The sequence below is a fragment of the Silene latifolia genome, chromosome 7 (genome assembly GCF_048544455.1).
Source record: "Silene latifolia isolate original U9 population chromosome 7, ASM4854445v1, whole genome shotgun sequence".
NCBI classification, from domain to species: domain Eukaryota; kingdom Viridiplantae; phylum Streptophyta; class Magnoliopsida; order Caryophyllales; family Caryophyllaceae; genus Silene; species Silene latifolia.
Genome location: NC_133532.1, coordinates 53,481,494 through 53,507,449, shown reverse-complemented (window position 1 = coordinate 53,507,449; position 25,956 = coordinate 53,481,494). Strand labels below are relative to the sequence as shown.

At 36.5% G+C, this 25,956-nt stretch overlaps 2 protein-coding genes across 4 annotated transcripts; one reads left to right on the top strand and one right to left on the bottom strand.

Annotated features, from left to right (window-relative positions):
- The first annotated feature begins 14,679 nt into the window (after window positions 1-14,679).
- Window positions 14,680-21,730, top strand: LOC141592161 (uncharacterized). 3 transcript variants are annotated; one of them, XM_074412756.1, is made up of 8 exons: window positions 14,680-14,802; window positions 17,169-17,346; window positions 17,952-17,995; window positions 18,518-18,605; window positions 18,686-19,305; window positions 19,878-20,066; window positions 20,183-20,239; window positions 21,348-21,730. In XM_074412756.1, the coding sequence occupies exons 1-8, from the start codon at window positions 14,785-14,787 to the stop codon at window positions 21,501-21,503; spliced, it is 1,350 nt and encodes a 449-aa protein (XP_074268857.1). In that variant the 5' UTR covers window positions 14,680-14,784; the 3' UTR covers window positions 21,504-21,730. The 3 variants fall into 3 exon arrangements, with proteins under 3 accessions (XP_074268857.1, XP_074268856.1, XP_074268854.1); XM_074412755.1 differs by having other exon boundaries at window positions 17,913-17,995; window positions 18,686-19,287; XM_074412753.1 differs by having other exon boundaries at window positions 17,913-17,995.
- A 1,145-nt stretch (window positions 21,731-22,875) lies between these two features.
- LOC141592162 (uncharacterized) lies at window positions 22,876-24,771 on the bottom strand. Its single transcript, XM_074412757.1, has one exon. It carries the CDS (start codon window positions 24,681-24,683, stop codon window positions 23,316-23,318), a length of 1,368 nt encoding a protein of 455 aa, XP_074268858.1. The 5' UTR covers window positions 24,684-24,771; the 3' UTR covers window positions 22,876-23,315.
- Window positions 24,772-25,956: the final 1,185 nt, after the last annotated feature.

The following is a 25,956-nucleotide window of genomic DNA, read 5'->3' as shown; positions in this document are numbered from 1 at the left end:
TTGGGCCATCGACCCTTCAAAAATTGAATTTGAAAATTTTGAATGATTGGGCCATCGACCCGAAAATTGAATTTGAAAATTTTGAATGATTGGGCCATCGACCCGCAAAGATTCTACTACTTGGATCATCTATCCACAATTCGCAAAAAGTTTTTGGAATTTTGAAATTTTGAAATCGAACCTTGATGGGTGAGCATGAAATACGACTCAGACACTCTGTATGACCCGTAAACAACGTGGGCGTAGCCTGCTACCGTAAAACAAAAAAGGAAAATAAAACCTTAAGTGTGCACGGGTTTTAATTCGATTATTGACTTGTTGGGAGTAGAAATGTAAATTGGCCATTCGGACGCCAAAAGATGACAAACGGGAATCACAAGGTCGTCGGACTTGGGACGAAGACTTCGTATGGCATGGGCGTGCTCCCGAGGGCACATGGGAATCAAGATCACTTGGCATTGACAAGGTGGATTAAACTCACGGAGCGACAACGTTGGCTTCGCCCAGACATTAAACACAGACTGATTTTATGAGAACAATTGGACATCACACATCACTCTTGTTGGGAACATCCTGTCACTCTTCTCCCCGCCTCCTTTCTTTTCAGCGAGTATTCATCATTTCTTGCCACCGCCTTCTTTCTTTTCAGCGGGCTTTTACTATTTTTCTTCCACGCCTTCTTTCTTTTCAGCGGGTTTTTCATATTTTCTGTTCCCAACAAAAACCCACATCTATCTGACTGAGCATCTTTGCCTACACCGTTAGATAAAGCTCATTCTGAGACTTGCCACTACTCATCTGAACCTATATCCTTATCCTAGCTTACATCGAGTACTAAGACCAACTCAAACAAAGGTGGCTTCATTTGGACTTGGTTAAGACCCGTAATAAACCGACAAGATGACAACTTGGTTGATGAGTGGATTGAATCCTTTAATCTGAAGGACTGCCTACGTATTCGCGTGAAGCGAAATCAAATCCGACGTAGTTCGATCAAGGTGCATAAACTTGGCATATTGATTGTGTGTACACACTCGAAGGTTTCATCTAAGGTATCATGTCATATCCCATTCTAGCCTGTAAAGTACCGTTAAATCCCGTGTTTGGGGTTAGGTGTAAAAGGCTTGGATTTTTTGGGATGTAGAGCTTGGTAATAACAAGTTGGAATGGTTAACCATCATTCTGAAGGTTTGTTTTGTGGTGCTAAGGCCAAGGGTTATGGCTGCTGATGTGGTTGGAATGGGTGTCTCGGGTTTGATGAACCACGAGTACAAATGGGTTGAAAAATGATGTGGGTTCAAATTTCCATGTCTGGATCCTAAAGGCTTGGGTTTACTAACACAAGCTAACTGATTCTCAGAATCCCTAACTATTCCCTCATAAATGCCTCGGGAAGGACTTAGGGGTATGGATGACTGCTGATGGCACTACCTGACCATTTTGGCTTCGCCTTTGAACTTCGATCAACATTTTGACATTTTTTTTTTCTTTTTTTTTCCTTTTCCTTCTTCTTTTCTTTTTTTCTTTCCCTTTTTCTTTTTCTTTTTCATCTCTTTTCTTTTTCATTTTTCATTTTTTCCTTTTACTTTTTTTTCCTTTTTTTTTTCCTCATCTTTTCATTCTTTTTCATCTTTTTTTTTTCTTCTCTTCTTGAAAATGGTCTTCTATTCATTCCCTTAGTCACAAATGGATACACCTTAAAAACTGGGCTTCGCCAACTAAATTGGGTTAGAACTAATAATTCATTCTTAGAACGGGTTGATCTTCTCTCTCTTCGAGATAGGATGATTTTGTTGGGGAAAAGGCTTGCCTTCCGTCATCGATATGGAAAACAAGGAGCTAGTCCGGGTTCGTCCTAGAATCATCTAAAAGCCTATCATAAGCCTGGTTTTGATGGAGGTTTTCTACCGCCAGACATGGAATAGGTAAAGGAATCAAACACGGGATCCTAGTGTACCTTACATTTTGAAACAGGACATATTTCTACCCCAGGGATTCCTTTGAGTGTGTTGTGCGTTTTATCATGTTTCGGAATGATTGAGGATTGGAAACAAGACATGTTTGGAAACGAAACTGCAACTTTTTATTGGAATGAGAAATGCTTAACAAACTCGAAGAAACGATTCCTAGGACACATCCTAGGTCATCGAGGAACAAACGACTCAAATTCAAAAAAAGAAAGTCCTAGACTCGACTCGACTAAGATAAGAAAACAGATTCCGACTCATAATTTTCAAATCTGGTCTTGAGCTTTCTCTTGTTCAGCTATCAGCTTAGATGCTCGGCTCTTGTCCTTGATCCCTGTGATGGTTTGCCTCCATCCCGAGGTAGTCCTCTGAGGATCTACGCTAGTGATGAAGGTTGGTGAATCGAATTGTCTTTTATTAACTTCGTTAATGAGAGGAGTACATTCTAGAGAAAGACTCCCGACTCGAATTTCATTCTTCGGGTTTGGCAAGAATTCAAAGCAATCCACAAATATTTTCCCGATAAACACCCCTTTCAAGTGACATGGGCGGATAAGATGGGAATAATCGACATTGTCTTCGACAGAAACAATGTTGGCGTGATCGCCAAATGGATTGGTGATGTTATTGGGTTTAACATTTGGGATCGGGAGTGTTCCATTCTCAATCATGTCTTGAATTTCGTGCTTCAGTCGATAACACCTTTCAGTATCATGGCCTTTCCCTTGATGAAAGGCACAGTAGGCATTTGGTTTATACCATTTACCTTGTTGATCAGCGGGAGGGTCCGGAGTTGGACCAATAGGCTTCAGCTTTCCTTGGGCTATGAGCCTTTGGAGAGCGTATGTATAAGTGCATCCGATATCGGTGAATTCCCTTGGTGTTTGGCGCTGCGGATTCTTCGACTTCCCTTCTAAGAGATTGATGGCTTCATCAATATGGGCCGTTGCTGGGGCTTTGCCCTTAGATGATGAGGCCCCTTGGTACCCTTTCGGCTTTTCAGCCTCTGCCCTTATGACATCATCTTCTACCTTTATCCCGATTCTTATCAATTCTTTGAAAGAGCCAAAATTCTGGTATTTCAGAGCATTGCGGTAAATAGGTCGTAGATTCTTTACGAACTTATCTACCATTTCAACTTCATCAAGCTTTTTGGCTAGTTTCACGCTTTCAGCGCGCCATCTTGCGAGGAATTCAGTAAAGCCCTCTTTTTCCTTTTGTGTCACTACCTCCAATGTTCTTATGTTGGTTTGAATCTCGACATTGTCAGCATAGTGCTTACAAAACTCCACCGTGATATCTTCGAAAGTAGGGAAGTTCTTAAGGTCCAGATTGTAGAACCACGCCTTCGGGTGTTCATCCAGGGATTGAGCGAAAATTTCAGAGAGCATGTCAGCAGGCACTCCCTTCAGTGCTAAGTACCCCTTATAGGCCTTAACATGGTGGACCGGATCTTCTGTGCCCTTAAACTTTGGGATATCAGTGAGTACCATGTTCGTGGGCAACTTATCCTGAATTGGGGCATAGGCCCTAGCATTTTCGTAATGGATGTTCTTCCCCTGGGAGAGTTTCAGACGCTCCTCAATGAACTTGAACCGTTTCTCCAGATCAGTCAGAGGTGGGGTAGATGAAGAGGAATCTTCACCCAACTTGGATTCGATCACATCCATTCTAGCCATCATGAGGTTCACGACCTCAGTGAGTTTGTTAACAACATCTTCCATTGCTTGAAGTCGGGTTTTTGGCGGCCTTTCTACAAGAAAACCCCGAACTGAGTCAATATTCAAATGTAAGAGCCCCCTGCACACTTAAGGACACGACACCAACTTGACTCAAGCAAAAGCTCGACTTAAGACTGACTAACCAAAAGGTTCGACTTACGGTTGGATTTAGACCTCGATTCATTTTAGACTCGACAAAACGACATGACTCAAACTGTCATAACTCGATTCTAAACTGGGCTCGGTGTGACTAAACCCGTGATTGGACTAACATAGCCCATAGGTTTAAGTGAAACGCCCTAAATGGCCTAGCTTGGACGTTTCTGTGGACTATCCTAGACCAAATGGTTGACCCACATGACTCGAATCCCAAGAGGTGAGCTTGGGTGACCCAACAAGGTCGTGTTCTAGACTCTCGGGGCAAAACATGCCTAGCCTAACACGGCCAGGACCCGGACGCGACTCGACGCATTTCATGCTTGGTTAAGGTTCGAGAGGCATTTTTGGATTGAATTTGAAAAAACGAATAATCGATTTGAAAATGAGATTTAAAATGGGCAGCATGCCGGCCATAAAAGCTTATTTTGGGCCGAAAAATCTGGTCCTATTTGGGCAGCATTCCGCGTTTTTAAAACCATGCTAATTTTGACAGTAAGTTGTTCGAAAGTTCGGTTTTGAAATCGATACGGAAAATTTTGAAAAGACTCGGGAAATTCATTTCGCACATTGTCATTCTCATGTTATAAGGATGTATGCTCCTAGACATCTCTAAGTCTCGGCAAGTCTTCTACAAGAAGGTCTATGCCCTCCATCCTTTTTGGGTCTTATAGAGCAAGGGCCTTTAGGTAGAGTACCTAGAAGAGCATCCCCACCATCAAGAACCACGACGAGGCGAAGTGGAAGCAAGCAATGTGCGAGTTCCTGGCATAGTGGGACGTCGCCCCCCACGCATCACAAAGAAACGCTGGGACGGCCCGGGAAAGTCCTTAAGGGTTTATGCATGAATCGTAGCACTATGAGTAATGTTTTACTTTCCAATACTTTCTTTTCAAATTTCACCTCGGAGGAAAAGACCCTAGAAACAAAGTGTAACTAGTCCTCTTTTCCCAAAGTGAGTCGCCAAATCGTGGACAAGGCCCTCGGGAACTGCGTCCGCGGGATCCACACTAGGCATAATCGACTCGAGGTTCTTTCGAATCGAATTAAGACAAATTAGAATCGCCACCAAGTTTTATGGGAACTTGGAACCGTTCAAGTCAACTTTACACCTTTCATCGAAAAGCATAAAGCCAATCGACTACGAGTGATTAAAGATAAAGACTTGTACCCTATATCACTCGATTTGAATGACTCTCGTAATCCAATGGTATTTAGACGGATCCATAAACCATAGAACTTGAGTAAGGGGTGAGGGTACGTGTTAGGAAGCCCATAAGGACACCTAACCCCGCCCGTCAATAACGGCCTCTACTAAGTCAAGTATCGGATTTCAAACAAGGTCATAGCTACTACGATATATGATATGCAAACATCGTTTTTAAAACCCTAACATGTGAAGTTTCTATGTCGATTTAGATGCAACTAAACTAACTTTGTCAAAGTTGTAATTTAGCATGTGGGTTGATTGATCTAACAACATACAAAACAAAGCAAACAAGGCTTAGGGGGAATGGGGGAGCCGTTGGGATCTATCCTATTACAACCCAGGCATTTCATGCCGACACAACGATAAATTAAAGATACAACTCGATCTAAAATACAACGCTATACACAAAACCGTACACGACGCAATACACGGCCATTCGACCTAGAAAAACGTGCACAAAGTGGTGGCCCATGGCTTACATGACTCACGGCCTTGGGTCACTCCTCGTAATGTGTGCTTTCACTTAATCTTATCGAATTAGACATTGGGTCACACACCAAAGCATGCATTAGCATAAATCGGGCCATGTTGCTTTAAACAACATGCGATTTACTACGCTCTTACATGCATTGGGGCACAACCATCTAACCAAACAGGACTAAGGTTTTTAGAAAAGGTTTTGACTCGATAAAAGTGAAACTAATTACAAACAAACTACCAAACATGACTCGATAAACAGAGTAATTACAAGATACGAAATAACGAGATAAAGATAAGAAAATAACGAGAAAAGGACCACAAGGACACGGCCAAACACGGCCTACACGTTCTAGCCTACCCTAATTCTTAGGTTAGATTCATTAGGTTAGATAGATGATTGCGAAACGGGTTAGGAAACAAGTTAGAAAACAAGTTAGAAACGACGTTGATAGATTGAGATGATGTCGCGCCAAGGTGTATTCTACACGGCCTAAAGGGGTCAAATTAGGTCAAGTTCGCTAATTAAATTAACTCGTCGAGTGTTAATAAGAAGGTGCTAATCACGCACTCTTATACTAGCGAGAAATTAGGTGAAAGAGAGAGATGCATTCAATTAAGTTACAGAATCGTCAGTTGATTTTTAAAGCTATGTCGATGTACCCTAATGTGTCTAATTAGGTTATTAAATTGATCTAATGTCATCTAAACGAGTTATACGTTAACAATCAGAGGTCATACTAACATGTGAATGGTCCTAGGGTGGGTTGAATTACACGAAACAAAAGAGGGGTCAAAAGCGAAGAGCAAAGTTAGAATTCGTTTTATTAATGCCCTACCTTGAACACGAGGATATGTAAATGAGACGGGGGTTACGACCGACTGATGTAGCGGTTTCTTTCCCATCTCAAGTCAACGCGGGTGTTCATGGTGGTACTTTAACTCATACTCGGACTAAACTAGTTTCATAGTTAATGATAACAATCGATAAACAAAAACGATAAACAAACAAAAACGAACTATAAGAAAACAAACATAAAAAAACGAAATAAAAGGGAGAAAGAGGAGGATTTGACGCACCCTCAACCTACATGTATCGTTGACACCGTCTTGGGTCGTAATCGATGGTAGATTTTATCTCGAGAGGCCGTCGTCGACGAAGAAACAAAGCAAACAACACGTTTTTTGCAAATCTGGACAGCAACTTTCAAACTGCGATTTCTCTCTCGTTTCACGGTGAAAATTCGATTTAAAAGATGTTTTGAAAACTATAAAGAGAGGAGAACAGAGATCTTAAAACAATCCCTGCTCGTTTTGAGTTATTGGGCACGAAAAATGAGCACAAACAGAACTGGACAGACAGGAAAAGCCGCGAAAACAGAGTGTATAACACTCTGTTTTTCGAAGGAATTCGTGTACTCTCAAGGGCAATTTGGCTCGTAAATCTTTGTCTAATGTGTAGATGGATGTTGTATGGTTAATTTGGAATAATAAACTCGAATTTTGATGGAGGTTTGAAGGGAGAACGAAAGGTTTCAAAGAGGACACACAAACTGATTCTCAGTTTGTAAGTCGGTTTTGTCGAGGGTTTTTGAGAGGCAATTAGGGTTTGTTTCTGGAGTTTAAAGCTTGTGAATGAAGGTAGGATGTATGGAGAACTTAGAGGAATGAATGTATGGTGAAGAGGGGGTATTTATAAGGAGTTAAGGTAGGGTTTTTAGAGGGGAGAGGCAGACGGGCTCATTCACGCATAGCTGATGTCCAGCAGCTTTTGTGAGGGTTTGAGAGGGGTTTTCTTGGTGGTTAAGCTAAGGTAATATGGGTAGGATACTAGGGTATGGGTTAGGGTTAATGGGCACGGGTTTTGGTGGTGTTTGGAGCGGGTTTTGGGCTCGGGATTTGGCACGCAAAACAGGGGGCTGCTCGTGTTTTATGCGGGCTGTTGGGGAGTGTTTGGGACGGGATTTGGGCCGTGGTTATGGGGTTCGAACTGGGGTTGGATGGGTAGAGGCTTAGGTTGGTTAGTGTACTCGAGATTCGTGCCAACTCGTAAAGAAAACGGGCTCAAAAACCGAGCTATAATCGAGCTCCAAAACGCGTGTTTAAAACGAGTTTTTTCGATTTTTAAATCGATTTTTCAAATCGATTAACGCATTAAAATAAATGATTTTTCAAATCAAATACACTCATAAAATGATTTTTCAAATCAATTATTTATTTTATTTTCAATAAAATAAACTTGAGAAAATAAATTCAAAATAAAGCAATAAAATGAATTCACTTTAAAAAAACATTTAATTTAAATATCATTTAAATTAATAAAATACTTCGTCGACAACGCTCATTCTACATCGTAAAACGAACCCAAATAATGACAGTGACAACTAATAAATACATGTGTCCTATCATCATCGGGTGTTTGTCGGGTTCTCTATAAATTCCAATATCGACGGATACGGGTATCTACAGGTTCACAAGGGTATACTTCGTATATTTAATCAGTTGATTAACGTTTACCTAATAACAGTTGGCTTGCTAGAAAGTTTGACGTTATTATCATACAGATGGCGGTGATCAATTGGTCCCTAAAGGTCACACCTATAGGATGTGTTTGAGAGATGTGGTTATAGAAATATGATCACATTGATGCCTAATATGACTAAACAGTTAGTCAATGTGTTGATGAGACAATTATTTAATGAAGATTAAATAATATTAGTTGAGACGAATTAACTGTCAATTCGTAAATTGAATATAATAAGTTGTATTTAATTAAATGTATGTAATGTTAGCTTGGACGAATTAATCTGTTAATTCGTAATTAAATGTAATCGGTTATATTTAATATCAACAAGATGAATATGTCATAGTGGTAATAGTGAGGGTACACAAACCAAGAGGTCATGGGTTCGATCCTCACTAGATGACAATTTAACACATTTTATACATTTTTGGAATAACTAAAATAAGGAAATAATACTTCTTATTTCGGTTATATGGGCCGAAAATAAGGAAGAAAATATATACCCTATTACTAACCTAATTCACGATTTAAGTAGGTTAGAGGGAGATTATTTTTTAGACCTAATTTTTCTACTCATTGTCTTGCCTCTTCTCATCAGTAAAAACACAAAAAAACCTAAATTTTTACAGAAAATTTTAGATCGATTCTAGCATAATCAATAGGGCATATCTCATATCGTCTTGGGTGCAACTGATAGGCGAATATCTATTTTGATATTGTTCTTAGGCCGTATTTGCTAGGACCGAAGGTTATTTCTGAATCCTTTAATTTTGTTTATGTATTTTTATTTTATGACTAGTATCGTCTTCATTAAATTCGTTATAATCCTTAATAATAAGGGAAGTATACAGATAATTTCCCACAAACATCATTCTAAAAGAAAACAATTTAAAATAACAATAGTTCTCTCTTTCTTCTCACTAAAAATACAAAAGATTTCAAATGTCAAACCTAAGTGGTATGTCAATGGGTTTGATCGCCAATTTGGAAAAACACATTCAAACGGTACTTGAACAAGAGTTGAGAACGATGAAGATGATTGTTGGTGCGATTGAAACTCGGAACTATTGTTTTGTAGAGGGCGTTAAGGAGATTGAAAAGGAAGCGGATGATCTCATACAATCCTTGTTTGTTTCTTATGGAAAATGCATCGACCTTAGGAAAGAATTTGAGGAGGATCTAAAGGCTTTAAAATCCTTAAATTAGTAAGGATTAAAAGAAGTCCTTAATTAGATATTCATGTACTTAATTTCCAATTAATATCTATGCATGTTTTATTTTTATAATATTATTATGTCGTACTTTTCTTATTTAAGTTTATCTTAATATTACTTCAATTTAGTACTCTCATGGTTGGGTTTTCTCTTCTACCCCTTTTATATTTTGTTCGATTTTGAATGTTAACTATGTGACGTCATTTTAATTTCGTACTTGAACAAGAGTTGATAAATAAATATCGGTTTTAAATAGAGTACATAGTAAAAAAAAAATTTAAGCAAAAAATACTCGGAATTATATTAATTACGTAAGATTTATTAAAATACAATACATTGTACCGGAAGATTAAAGGACAAGTTGTCATTTCCTATAAACATTAATTTTAAATCAACTTCCACTTGTTAATTTTAATTTATAATTAAAAAACCTCCTGTGTGGCATATAAAACGACACGACTCACACTTGTTATTTATATACTACATATATTCAGTAAATCCTAACCACATCTACTACCCAAGCCATTTTCTAATTTGATTTGTCTTTCAGTATTTCCAAACCCTAAACCTTTAAAACCTAAACTTAAAACTTCCTTCAAAATAATGGATCGGAACATTACCAAAACATTGATAATAATCGAGTACAACAAATGTTTCATAAATCGCTTAGAGGAAATCGAGAGGAAGAACAACCTAATCTTTGTTAATGTTCAGATCCCACTCAAGGTGGCTAAAGATCATGGCTTTATTCCGGAGTTGAAGAAGATGCAGGCAGATATTGCATCTGCTTTACAAGACCTCAAACTAGCAAGGAAGGTGAAGATCAAAATCATGGAAGAGAATGCCTCCCTAAGAGCCTCTATTTCTCGTTTCAATTCTATTTAATTTAGTGGGCATGCATGATGTCACTTATATTAAGTATGTAAATATTAAATTTGGGTTTTTAATATTTTCCATTTCAAACAGTTTTATTAACATCGATTTTCTCTGGTTTCGATATAACATATGAATATCTATTAGTAATAGTTAAAAATGTGGATTGATTTTCCTATTAAGTACTTCGTATAAATTATTTTGATTTGACTAAACACAACACAAAAAGAATTAGAATTGATTTGATTTGATTGTGTGTGTCGTGTAAGCAAGCAACTAAATGGCAGAAATCTAGCATGCATGCATGTTGATTTGACTTCCAATTGACAGGATTTAAACACATCATCACTAATTAGAAAAAAATTGTCTTTCTCCCTATTATAAAAGGAAAATGACACTATTTTACATTCATCTACAAAAATAAAACTCCCTTTAGATCTCATATATACTTGTAAGGAGGACTCCAAACTTGTTCACAACTCTTATTACTAATTCATTCATCAAGGTATTTAACCATTCTTTCCTTTAAATTAAATCGTTTGTATAAGTTTAAAACAGTAAACAACTAGTTTGAATGCCCGTGCGTTGCAACGGGGTAATTAACTTATTTATAATGAAAAAAAAAATGTTATAAGAGTTTAATGTTTACATTCTATGTCTAATGATTTGTTTACATATTATTAAAATATCTCTTTCAAAAAAAATAAAAGATTAATATATACGTGGGTTAACTCTTATTTATAATCATATAATCACCCCACCTTATACTAATCTTTCGATGTGGGACAATTCTACTATTTATAAGTAATATATTCACCAAACTTGGATTATGTTTCTGATGTGGGACAATTCTACTATTTATACATAATATATATTCATCAAACCTCCATTGTTTTTCAATATGGGACAAATAACATACTCAGAATTAGACCATCTTTTTTGCACTTAGTTCGACATCCAACCAGATCCCGAATACCGAATATGGACAATTGTTACTCATTATATATAATAGTTATATTTAAATTTAATAATATGATCAAGTACTCTCCACTAATATTTGTACGTTGTTTTTCTTCATTTTTTTTTTATCATAATTGAGATACGGAAATATTCCGTGGTACCCCTTAATTTTGTCAGATTTTCCATGTTACCCTACTTTTAAGAATATGTCTATGGTACCCTTAAGGTTCTATTTTTTTACCTATGGTACCCCCTGATGTAAAGGCTGTTAAATGGACGTTAAGTTTGATGACATGTTAATAAAATAACAATTAAAAAATAATATCCCCTTTATTGTTTTATTGGTACGGATATCTCTCTCTTTTAAATGAAAATTTAATTAACTATATAATTATAATATTGGAAATTTCTCATGGTAACCTTGAACTTTGATAGATTACACATGGTACCCCTAATTTTAAGTTTCTACAAATAATGCCCATGTGTTCACCTTTTTCTTTCCCAGAATACCATTTGACAACTTTCGTCATTACTCCTATGACTTGTGACTCCTTTTTCTTTTGTTATCTATTACACAAACACTTCATCATCTAATTCCTAATTCCATATTTTATTTAATAAACTAACATCTAATACCTAAATAATAAAACACAAATAGTATGGCATGCTCAGTTACTCTCATAGGAGTAACGACATTATGAAAAAATTAAACATAAGGGTATTATATGTAGAAATTTAAAATTAGGGTATTATGTGTAATCTACCAAAATTCAAAGGTACAATGAAAAATTTTCGTTATAATATTTACCATTTTATCGCTCTTCCTCCCACCTAAAAAAATGTTACAACTTTAAAAATTTAACATTTAATTCAAGATTATGTTTAAAGTCTCTTATATAATAAGTATACTTTGAGAGATTCAATATATTTGGGGTGATACCTAAGTTCCAAGGATAAATCCTATTTATAAACATGGGATCACCTCACCTTATGATAATCTTCTGATGTGGGACAATTCAACTATTTATACGTAGTATATATTTATCACACCTACATTATTTTTCAATGTGAGACGAATAACATATTTAAACGTACACCATATTTTTTGAACCTAATTCGACATCCAACCCGATTTAATAATAAGCAAATACTATATTATCTATTAATATTCATACGTTTGTTTTCTATTTTTTTTTTATCATAATTAAAATATATGCAAATGATATGAACCTATACTTTAATAATAGAATTTTTTAATACAATTCTAATTATATTATTTAAACGTAGTATATTTACCACGCCTACATTATTTTTCAATATGGGACATATAAAATCTATAGGTAAATAATAATGATATAAACTTTAAGAGCTCTCCAAGACAATACTTAACAGACTCAAAAGATTTTGGGTTATGACTTCTATTTATAATCATAAGATCACCCTACCTTTTGGTAATCTTACGATGTGGGACAATTCTAATATATATACAAAGTATATTCATCACACTTACATTACTTTTCAATGTAGGACACATAACATACTAAGTACACCATTTATTTTCGCACCTACTTTGACATCAACTCGATTTAATAATGAGAAAATACAATAGAATCTATCTACACTCTAATGATAGCATTTTTTTGTCACCATCTAATTATATAATTTTCATACGATACTTTTTTGTCAAATGAAATATAAAGTTTTTATATCAAAATTATAAACAACACTTTAATATAATATAGAAAATGTATATATATGAGACAATTCTATTATTTATACATAATATATTCACCACACCTACATTATTTTTCAATGTGGGACATATAATATACTAAAAAGTACATATCTTTTATATACTATTCTTTCGATGTGAGATACATAATTTAATTATTTAGACGTAGTATGTTCATCATGCCTACATTATTTTTCAATGTGAAAGATATAACATACCAAGTAGTAAATGTCTCTTCTTAAAAAAACTATTATTGTATACGTATTATTTTTCTTTGAAGGTAAAACCACTTAGTCTCGATCGACGATCATTAGATAGGGATTTCTATATCGTACATATAACGACACACTAACGCTCTGGGAGACAACCATTAGTAAAATCTTTAGTTTTGTACTGTGTTAGGAGACAACCATTAGTAAAACTCTTGGTTTTGTATTGTGCTTTAAGCCTTTAACTTTGTGTATTTTGTAATGTTGTTCATTATAGGTTGCCTATGTGACACCAACTTTAAGTGATTTTTGCTTCTCTTGTTCATGTTCTTAACTCTTTCCCGAGTAGTTATCATCAATGTCCACTTTATTTTTTATATCATATCATAGAGATAATTATAGAAAATCTTAAGAGAGCTCTTTAAAACAATATTTATGAGACTCAAAAATTTTTGGGTTGATACATAAGTTCCAATTATGTCTCCTATTTATAATCATAGGATCACACTATCTTATACTAATCTTTCGATGTGGGACAATTCTACTATTTATATGTAATATATTCACCACACCTACGTATTTTCCAATGTGGGACAAAACATACTAAAAAGTACACAATTTTACATATTAATAAGTACACCATCTTTAATATGTGCAAATAATATGAAATTTATACTCTAATTATAGCATTATTTACCACAAAGCTAATTATATTATTTTCATAATTTTTTAACGATATTTTTTTGGCAAATGAAATGTAAAAGTTTGATATAAAATTTAGAAATATCACTTGAATATAATTTAGGAAATATACATATTATAATAATTAAAAGATTCTCTACTTTATTTTTTACATAAAAAATTATACTTTCCTAAATTGATTTTTGATGATGTGGACGCTCTCAAATCGCTCGAAAAAACTCTCTTTTATATATATATATAGATTTTTGCATGTATGTGACAATCAATTTAATAACTCCTCAATCATAATTATTTTTTAATTGAATATAAACGGTTTATGTCAATACAGTGGCGATGGGATATGAAAGGTTGTCATCCAATTTTCTTTTTACATAACGCTTTATTTTTTTAATTGGATATAGACGGTTTTAAATTTATACGGAGTACAAAGGATTTAAACACATCCATCACTAATTAGAAAAATAAAAAAATTGTCTTTCTCCCCATTATAAAAGGAAACTGGCACTATTTTACATTCATCTACAAAAATAAAACTCCCTTTACAACACAAACCCTAGATCATGAACTACATAGCAATTGATTTGTTATTTTTTTTACTAACACTAATTTACATCCTTAAATCATACATGAAATCGAAAGTTTTGTATATATTCGGGCCGGGCCGGGCCGGGCCAAAATTCGGGCTTTAATATCGGCCCAAACTCGGCCCAATTATTTGAATCGGGCCATGGGCTTCGGGCCGTGGGCTTTTTGGGCCTAAAATCGAGGCCCAAGCCCGTGAAAAAATCGGGCTAAGCCGGGTCGGGTTAGTGGGCCTGGGTCATTTGATCAGCTCTAGTCCAAGCCTCCTCGTACTCGTACTCGTACTCGGTGGCATGTAGTCAATGTGTGACTATGACTAGTAGTAACTAGTAACTGCGGAGCGAGTGGTTTTACAATTGGAACATTCCCACAACCTTAATAAATTCTTGTCCCGTCATTTCCTTCCTTCATTCATTTTCTCTCTCCTCTCACTCCTCAGTCCTCACTTCTCACTACTATGAACATCTCCTCCCAGGTGAGTCAGTATATCTCAGGCTCTTCTCCTCACTTCTTAATCTCTCTTCTCATTTCTACGATTCTACCTCTTCATATTTACTGATTTACATCTTCATTTAGCTATGAAAATGTTGTTTTGTTTAATTCGTTGCGATTAAATGCTCCACTTTTAACTTAATGATGTTGCGCTAAGCTTAATTTCTGCGATTTCTAGAGTTTAATCCATCATGCAACGCCGATTCTCGCTGTTTCTGCTTATTTCCCTACTATCACTCTAAAAATCTTTTATCATTCCTCGCAAATTTATAGACTATTTGTCTCCAATACATACGTAGTAGTTAAACTACTTGTTTTTATGTGCGCGTAACCTGCTTTTTTGCCGCTATTGATTTTTGAGAAAGAGCACATTGCTAAAATAAGATAATTATTGACCTTTGTTGATGATAATTACTCAGTCAGTGTTTGCTCAATTTCATCAACTCCGATTACAAGGATAAGTGTTTTGTTTTCTAATAGGTTTTGCAATTCTCTAAATTGTTAGACTTAATTGTCTGATTTCAATGTTGATTTTAAATCAACATTATCCAGTTACTTTAGTTGTAAATAGGAATCGATGTATTAAAAACTAGAGTAACCTTATATCAAATGTTGACTCACCTGTCTCTACTTTGTGTATCATACTATCATTGCTTTGTGAGTTGAGTTAATGCGTCTACTTTTCATAGAAAGGGCCCATGCATTCAAGTTTTAATAACCGTCCACCCCTGTTGGCAATGGGTAACTGGGTGTTTGGTCTGGACCTCAACATGATTTTTCTGTATATTCTAGAGAGTAACTAAACATTCTTGCTTTATGAACCTCCTGCTTTTCGTTCTTTTGTTTACTGTGTTTTCCTAAACAATATTTTCTGAATACTATAATTGACGCGGTCAAATACTTGTCTACATATTTCCTCTACTTCATAAATATTTTCCGTATTCTATACGTATAAGAATTAACAAGTATGTAAACCAATACTGATTTGATGTTCTTTTTATTTTGGCATCTCAACTCCTTCTCAATTCTTGTATATGTACAAGTGTAATACTACCTCCATGTTGCCATTTTCTTCCTACTTCTCAAATTTCCCCTTACATAATTTGAGAAGTGAGAAGAAAATTAAAATATGAAGGGAGTATATATTTGTGAAACAAGGGAGTATCCAATAAAGGACTACTGTAGAGTAGACATTGTACATTCTGATGGAGCATATACGAGTATTATGTATTAAGTGCTACTCCCTCTATCCCAATCATTTATTTACCTTTTATAATCTTTGTGAGGAGTATTTGAATCAAAGGTAAACAAATGGTTTGGACAAGGAGAGTATTTTTTTTTTTCTTTTGTAATTTTCTTCTGCGGGAAGCACGCTGGCTGTGTCTTGTGTTGCCGTCTTATATGTTGGATACTTGGATTCAATAGTGCTCTTATTGTGTTAAACATGTCATGGCTTATAACTTTATCTTTGTGATTGCGTTGGTAGATCTTGCTTCTCAACGTTCTATGTGTGGAACTGTGGAAGTATTCTATTGATCTTTTAACCGATCCAAAAGTATATTGATGTAGATTGTCTAAACACGAGAATCTGTCAAGATAATTACTCGTACAAGTTTAGAGGTCGTCAACTGAAAGTTTATTGATAGTGAAGTTTGATCTTTTGGACACATACTTTTCCGACTAGTTAACATTTAAAGTTTGGGATCATTAGATGTTACATGCACTTTACTTTCTTATCCTTAATAGGAGTGATTACCCGTGGTTCTAAATCTTGGTTTCAGTCTTGATCTTGAAATCGGTCTTTGCAGCCTGGTATAAGTCACTGGATCATCGTTGTCACCAATACCGCCTCAAAAAGTGGCCTTGAGAACCTTTGATATCTTTATTACTCGTTTGCGATTGTGTGTCGCAGGATTCGCAGCCCAAATTTAACGGCAACACGGGGTTCAAGATTTAATATCCTAGGCGTTTTTTAGTTTTCTTATGACATCCTGAATGGATGATTGGGATAATTTATGTAGTTCATAGTAGTGCATTAGCGACTTCATGGACGTAAAATTATTGTCAGATAGGGAACCCTTCGAATGCATCTACCTTTGCCATTCAGTCTTTTTCTTACTCTTTCAGATATAGTGATTATATCCCCTTAATTAAAATTCCTGTAGTCAAATTTTTAGTTAATGTCTTAGGATTGAGGCTACTTCCTAAATAGTAATTTAAATTGCCTTTGTCAGCTTTACTGCACATGTCAAAAGCGAACAACACACCAAGGAATATTTCATTTACAGTAATGTCTTAACCTTAACATGCAATTGATGCAACTCTTTATGCCTTTTTTTTCATCCACAGGTTAAGGAAGAGCCTTGGATTGCTGAGGATGCATATGGAGTATCTGAAACGAGTCATAAATGGGCTGAATCTGAGTATGCTTATGCTTCTGCACTTTACCTGGACGCGAACTTTGAGGAGGCATTCAGAATTGATGATGTTTCTTCCGTGTTTCATTACGATTCAATTGCCAATTTAGGTAATACAGTAGAACTTACTCATTGCTCTCATCTTTAGTGTCGTAAATGTTCCATATGCCTTTTTTTGTTTGAGTAGAAGTGCCACCGGGTTTGTTAATATCAAAGGAGATGGAACTCTTTAATCTTTTATTTATTCTTTTATTCTACTGTGGCTAATCTGCATCATAAGTGCGACATCATTTGATCGTTGAGTTGCATGGTGGTTCTTAAATTGTCCAAAAAACAGTCTGTTAGATCCCCCCTGCCCCCAACTTCCTACATAATATCCAAACAAACCCTATAAAATCCCCTCCCTTACCATAATGTCACTTTCTCTCATATCCTCGATCCAAACAAGGGTTCAGTCTTCAAATTCATGCATGGTACTATTGATTATAACTTTTTGGTGATTACTGCTTAGCTGTCAAGTGTATGACCTGGTTTCAAGACTACTTTTTCTCTCAGACGGGGGAAAAAAATATTGAATAGACTATGAAACTACTTCTTCTCTGTCTCTTATACGGGGTACTTACAATTAGCAAGTCTGCTTTCATTACACGACTGAAATTGTTGTTCCTTAGTGCAGTATCCTATTCAAAACATCTGTCTTTTCACTTCCCTGCAGAAAGGCTGACTTCCAACATGACAGAACATGACGATGAATGCAGAGTACGTGTATTTGTTTTGTTTCATTCATACGATGTGTGCATATTTTTGTTTCTTTGCTTCCCCAAATTATCATCCTTGAAACATGTTTTTCATTATCATATGTAGTGGATTTGTAGTCGCTGCATTTTATTTGGATGTCTTCCATACTTTCAACTTTGCAATAATTAAGGCAGTTGATGTTTTTATCTAAAGAGACACTTCTTGTTCCGTTCAATTTTCAAATTTTCTCTCTATGTCTTCCAGCTCCATACTTACGGTTTCATTTAAATTCATAGAGGATTCTAGTGAAATAGAATATTCTCAATTTCTCATCCTTGGCTCTCTGTCTCAAGTTTTATCTCAACTTCATGGTTTCTTCTATAAAGTATAAAGGTCATGAATAAGTAGATTTTGCCATTTAGGAATTATAGCTCCACAGTTTTCCGAGTTGCTCTTTCTTGGAAGCATGGTGCTTGGGGCTCCGACCTTATCGCTGTCGTATAAGTTCATAATGTTTGTTTGCTAAAAGAAGTGCACCTGTAGGTTTCCAATCGACTGCTATGTGAGGATGAAATAGCCAACTTAACTTTGGCAGTCTGTTTCCCAAAATTATCTGAAGATAGCATTTTGGGTATGTATTCGGTATTTCACATTGTAAAAATGATTATAACAAAGCGCATTCATTCAGAATTTTCATATACTGCAAAACAGACATTGATTCTGCAAAAAAAGTTCCTGAGCTAGATTTCAAATTCTGTGATGATGAGTTGAGTTTTGGGAACCCTAGATCAGCACTCAACTCCCCAGAAACTAGCAATGAGGTTGTTGGTGTGTCTGAATTTTCCATTCCACCTCCTAAAGGCTTGAGGGATACTGCTAGTGAAATCCATGACGTCACTGGGAACAAAAACATAGATGGTACAGTAATTGAAGATGGCACACATTTAAATCGCTCCGAGGACAGAAGGAGTATGAATTGCTCAACCGTCTGTGGTAAACAGCGTGCTGAAAAAGCAATCAAAGAACACTACTCACCATCTGATGAAGTCAACCGGGTGAATCATTTGATGGAAGCAGAAGACTTGCTGATAAATTACTGTTCGGGTCATGGCCCTTGCGGACTGGTTACATCTAGGCAGAAGAGATTGTGTCGTCCTCCAAAAAAGTATGCAGAGGAGTCACCAATTTCAAAGCCAAAACGGGTTAGAGGTAGACCAAAGAAATTTCCTACGAGCTCGTCACGCTGTAAATATCTTGGTGCTGTGTCTAATCAGAAGAAGTTCCATGCAACCTCTGAAAGAGAAACTCTAAAGGTCTCCAGAAGAAACTTAGTATGTATTATTGTTCTTTTCTAGTTCAAAGATTCCTTTCTGAGTTGAGCTTTTAGTTTCTACTTGACGTGTATTCAAATATCGTCTGTAGTAACTAATATGTGAAATGTTTGTAAGCAAAAAATGAGAAAATACCACTATTAAAAATCAACAGTGGCAGTAGAGGTTGGAAGTTGGATATTGCATCATTTCAGTCTAAATGCCCGTATTGAAGCTTAGTCAATTGATGAACAATGTAAATCAATTTGGGGAGTCTTTAATATATTGATTTGGAAGATAATCTGCACCCCTCCCCTATTTGTCTTGAATAAATTGGTGACCGATTGTTAAAATGTTGGTACAACAGGCAAATGATTTCATTATGTGGAAATTCGTTTATCTTTATGTAACCAGAAGTTCACAAGATAAGTATTGTTTGCGTTTAGAATTACATATGAAGCAGCTTGCCGTAATCACTCAGCTAAATACAGACCCAATACCATTGGAAGCTAATAATAAGGGAGTCTTATCTGTGAATCTTTAGCAGATTTGTACATACAACTCATGAAGTAATTTGGGTATGTTTCTTGCAGGAACTAGACACAGATGATGACTATACGCCTAATGAATCAAGCTTCAGAAGTCAGAAGTACAACAAGCTATGGAAATTGGATGAGGTGGTAAAATTGGTTGATGGCATTGCTAAGTATGGTCAAGGACAATGGACTGCTATACAGAAAACCTTTTTCCCATCTGCATGCCGTTCTCCCACTGATATCAGGGTATTTCACAATCCTTTATTTAACTGTTTTGATATTTCCAGCCTTACATCTTTTGCATACATGATTTTGCTTGAGTTTTGGTCTAAAGATTTTTCTGTTACCAATAATCTGTGCAGGACAAATGGCGAAACCTCGTAAAGAGTAATAGTGGAATTCGAAAGAAAAAAGGAAAGGTCTGTTTTTTTTTGTTACTCATGCATGTGTTCCAACTTCCATCCTTTACTGCCCGTAGTCTGTCGGTGTTCCATTCTTTAATGCCAGTGTTTCCTATACTCTGATCATGATTTAATGTTTGGAATATATCTTATCAATGGTATCTAGTCTTTCCCATAAACATAGAAAATAATGAATATTTACTTTCAGTTAGCCATTAGCCATTTGCCATTTGTGGTGTCTTGCTAGTTTGATATACTTGTAGTTCTTTGAGATCGTATAGGACATTTTTTGGGTATGGAGAGACCATTATCTATCCTTCGTCCATGCAAAATTGATCTTTAAGGCAGATGATTAGCGTATAGGACACTTTCGGTTGAGTGCAATATACTTTTCTGTTGAGTATGAGTTGGGGATTTAATTGATTAAATGTAGTCGATTTTGAAGCAGTTTAAGATAAATGAAACTTAAGTGACAGAGATATCCCAATGACACACTAACTTGCAGTCATGAGTGCTGTTTTGAGCGATTATGTCTAAATCTTGAGAAGGAAGGATGGTGAAGCTAAGAATAAATCTGGAGTCATTCTAGAGCAGGTAACGATTCTGTTGGAATGCTTAAAAAAGGTAAATAGGTCAGTTATATTCTTGAAGGAGTGCTCGGCCACCATGTACTTATTATCCTCAGTTCGAGTACATATTTTAGAATGTATTAAATCTCGGTTTAAAACTTGATCTCGTAATCCGTCATTACAACTTGATCTCGATTGTTTCACTATAGATGTTGTCAATAGTGACTCAAAATTGGGTTGCAGTTACCTTCAAAACCTTGTAACTCGGTTGCATTTTGGAGTCGCATCCTATATTTTAAACCATGGTTTAGTGTTATATATTGGCTATTGTTAATGTCGAACATCCTAGATAGGGGTTTTTCTCACATTTTTTTGTAGCACCATACTACATTTAGTTTTATGACCGGAAATAAGAACCAAGGCCGGTGTCTGATACACATTAAGAAGACATAACGTTATAATGGACCATTCAATTAAGAACTTCAAGTGCTTTTGCGCGACATTATGTTTTCTATTGCTTACATGGACAGTAACTACAACTGCAAATTCTTGTTTAGGATCAGCATTTGAGGAATGGTTTACTAGCTTTACCAGACACTATAATTGAAAGGATCAGGGAACTTGACCAGGCAATTCCAAACTGTAGATCAGAGCAGAAAGGAGAGCTTTCGGATTCAAGATGCTATGAAACCAACCTTTCTTTGCCGGACTAAAGTTGTTTTCTGATGTAGCTTCTGGGAGATGTACATGTCTAACGTTGAAGTCGAGCAATCATTTTTGCGGATACAATTGAACATAGGCCAAGTTTTGAAGAGAGGGTAAAGAGAGAACAGTCGAGCATACGATGCCACCTCATTTTATTGCCATACACACTAATTTTTGTGTGAGCCGTTCTTATGATAATACATACAAGTTCCGTGAGAAATTTATCGCTCTGAAATTGCACATTTCCAGATCAAAGTATCAAATTACTTTTATAATGACCCGTAACAATTTATGACGTATAACTTAATTCTTTTATTTATTAAGATATAGGAACAATTGTTAAACAAACGTATAAGGCGAGCTATCCATAAAATTGCAGGAATCACTCTACAGTCTACACTCAAAAACACACCAAAATTATATCTACCCAAGCACAAAGCAATTCCAATTCTTAGCTACTGTTGAAAAAATCTACTATAATCGAACAAGAATCGGATAATATATACTATCCATAGTCAAATGCACATTGCAAACACAACCAGTCAGTTTAGGCCATCGGAGAGACCTGCTGTTAAATATACAAGAGATCATACAAGTCTGATGTCTTCAACTAACAACCTAATATAAGAGGCAAGAGACTTGAAAAAAAAAATAAGCTAGAATTTTAACAAATAAAAGGCCTTGTTATTTGTTAAAACAATAAAATCATACCACAACATATGGAGTATCTATCGATCAGACATTACCTAAACAATTAAGGCCTGGAAAGTTAACACTTCATAGCATTCACACCACATAACATACCATCCATTGTAAGGTAAGAGTCGTTATAAACACACACATTCCATTTCAGCATGATCAGGAAGATCTCATTGTCAACCAGGAAAAAAACAGCAACTTATCCATTTACTGCGTATGCCTATATTCATTCTTCAATCTTCTTACGTACTTCCTTCACCGCACATCTACAAGAGATCTAGAGCTGAATTACACGACAAGTTAACTCAAAAGGGTGCAAATCTTGCAACTTAATGCTTTGTCTCACAACCGTCAACAAGACTACAACTGCCCACCCACCACCAAATCCTCCTTTAGCATGTCGATCCTCATTTATCCCCGTCATTTTTTTTGTTTGTAGTACTTGTACTACATGAGATTCAAGTCCACCCACCAAGAGTCAAGCACCCCCTTAATATTCCGCTACTGCACTCACTGGCCTCGGTGCACCATGATCAATTCTTGAGGTGAACCCTCCAAAAACCCTCCCAGCTTGGAGTGTACCTCTAGTTTAGCAATCAGAACCAATTATAACTGGTGGCTAGTATAAATATATGCATCACTTGACAGCATGACCAACTAAAAAAATCATGGCAGTATATATGAAGGATTAACAAGTACTCCGTAGTTATAATAGGTATGCAGTATGCTCCAAAACTAACCTACTTTGTTCATCAGAATTCTCACAGGAATGAAATACACTGGACAACAAGGTACAGATCTACAATCAAATTGGATGAGTTTAAGACCTTGGTACATATAAAAGCATCACATACTGAAAGCTACCGTTCAAATAGGCTAAAAAATTGCGGCAAGATATGTACAAATGCAGCATGTTTCTTAGAAATGTATGCAAGTAATATCTTGCCCGAGTATGAATTACATACAACACAATGTTAGGCACAGAATCACCAATGATGGCACTTGAATCACATCCGTGGCAATAACATCACACTTAACACGGTGATCTCCAGTAAAAAACAGTGCCTGCAAACATAAACCGAAGTTAAGCAGGTGACTTTTCACCTGACTACAACTTCATGTCATCTAAGCCCCTCAATTACGCCCTCCAACTCTGTCCTGCCGAACTCTCTTCCGCTCAAACTAGCATCTTTACACCTTGCAGCCAAGTAATATATCAACCAAGCCACCATAAAATAGACTTCGATCAATGACTGCAATATAAACGCAATCGAATCACCAAATACTCTTGCCAGAACAGACCTCATAAACTCCCCGCAAAATATCAACTCCAAACACTTCAACTGTATCGACACGTGAATCATTGTTGCCAGCAAGTACCACCCTTCTTTAATAATCTCCCTCCCACCCCGCCTCGTGCTCACAATCGTAACCCACGAATTCACCGCAAGAACAAAAGAAACAAGTGAATCAATCAAAAACCACGCAAACAAAAACCCGGAAATCTCCTTATCATATCCAGGAACCCAAGGGGACGCCACAGAAAAAGGCATTAACTTCAACCTCAAAAAGAGCTTAAAAAAGGAGTACTGATCACGAATTTCTCCGAAATACCACAACCCTAAAACCTGCGTGACTGCATCCCTGACCGCCCATCTCATCAAAATAAACCCAGATAACCTCTTAATCCCCAAATTCGACCCGTTCCAAACACTTCTGGTAAAAGAACTATACCTGCCTAACAAATCATTGACGACCGCAACGAACACAATCCCTAACGCCCAAGAATAGGTTATGACAAACCCTAAAATCACCCATCCATACGCTGCGGAAAGCAAGGTAATCAAGAAGAACAAAGCGGCAGCATCCCGTCTCCCTAATTCCAACCCGGGTATAAAAAACCCTAAATTCACAACATCATCCGGACCTTCTTTATTATCATCATCAACCTCGGCGTCCGTACTGCTATCGTTAACGTTAGCGTAGCGAAACCAGAAAGAAACTCCAGGACGGATGACGCCGGGGAAGAGAGACGAGAGAGGGATAAAGGAGGCGTTAGGGGGAGGAGCGTGGGACCCGAAGAGGTGACGATCGTCGTCGTCATCGGAGGAAAAGAAGTCGTCGTCGAGGGTGCCGACGCGAGTAAGGTGGAGAAAGGGACGGTGGCGATGGCGTAAACGGTGGAGTTGACGGATGTTGTTACGGCGAGGAGATAGAAATGAGGCGGTGGATGCCTCGTCGGTGGTGGCGGCGGTGGTTTCGGGGAGATCGAGGCGAGAGAGGAGGGATTTAAGAGAAGGGTCGCGGTCGATGAAGGAGGTGATGAAAAAGGTGCCGCTATGGAGGAAAGTGCGGAAGGAGAAGAGGAGTAACGTTAAGAAGAGGGTTGTTGGGAGGAGAGAGACGGATGTTGTGGCTGCGTGACGGAGGATTGCGGTGGTTGTACGGTGTTTGTATGGTGGCGGATCTGATGTTCTACTGCTGCTCATTATTCCTTTTTTTTTTTTTTTTGGGTGTTTTTGATATTTGTTGATTGTGTGAGTTGGAATTGGTTAAGTGCGGACGGAGGAGTGGAGGGGCAGATAGATATTCTTTCTTTAATATTGCTTCACATTTTTGTCATATCATCAAATGTAACGAAAGAGACCCAGGAGTGGAGACGAGACTATGTAGTAGTAGTACTCCGTATTACCCCTACATAACTAGGGCCGAACAAAAATCCGATTATTCGAACCGCATTCGATTTAAAACCAAATACTTGATCCGAAATATATTTTTGGATCGATATCCGATCCGAAATCCAAAACTTTCGGATCAAATCGGATATCGGATACCACTTTAAAAAGTTTCAGATAGTTTCAAATATTCGTATTCGATACGAAACTTAGCTTTTTTTTCCAAGAAAAAAAGTTGTTTACCCTTTATATACGGTCGTGTTAAATATCGTCAACACTTTTACTAATTATCGTCGACAATTAACATATCTTTCCAATATCGCCCCTCATTAACACACACTCTCTCTCTCTCTCTCTCTCTCTCTCTCTCTCTCTCACATCTTTCTAAAACAAAAAAAGATGGTTTTTCTGGAAAAAATTGTAATTTAATTTACGAACTTTTTGATTAAAACGGTTATAAACATACGGTAACAACAATCAAGTTAGTAACGATGTTCAAGAGATATGTTTACGTTTCAAGTTTATGATTTGACGAACGGATTAGAGTAGAACGGATTAGTGATTATCGATCTCCGCGCCCAAAAATAATTTAAGACGGAAATTAATAATTTTTTTTTTAAAAAAATATGTCGAAAAAGGGCCTGGATGAAAAATATTTCGTCCAGACGAAAAATATTTTCGTCCGGAATTTTTTTTTGTTTGTTTCCGAACGAAAAATATTTTTGTCCGGACCTAGGTCTGGACGAAAATATTTTCCGTAGGTCTGCACAAAGAATTTTTTTGTCTGGACGAAAAATTTCTTCGTCTGGACGAAAATGTTTTTCGTCCGGAATTTTTTTTTTTTTTGAGAAAAAAAATCATTTTCCGACTTAGATTAATTTTTGGCGCGGTAATCGATAATCGCTATTCGGTTCTAACAATAACAATTCTACTTTAAACCACCTAAAACTACTAACTAATTACAAATTTTTAAAAAATTAAACTAGTTTAGATTACTTGTCGTCGATTCCTTGAATTTGGTGGCGAAATTGAAGCGGTGGTGACGGAAATGTCGTACTTGAAAAAAAGATGTTAAAATATGGAAGGT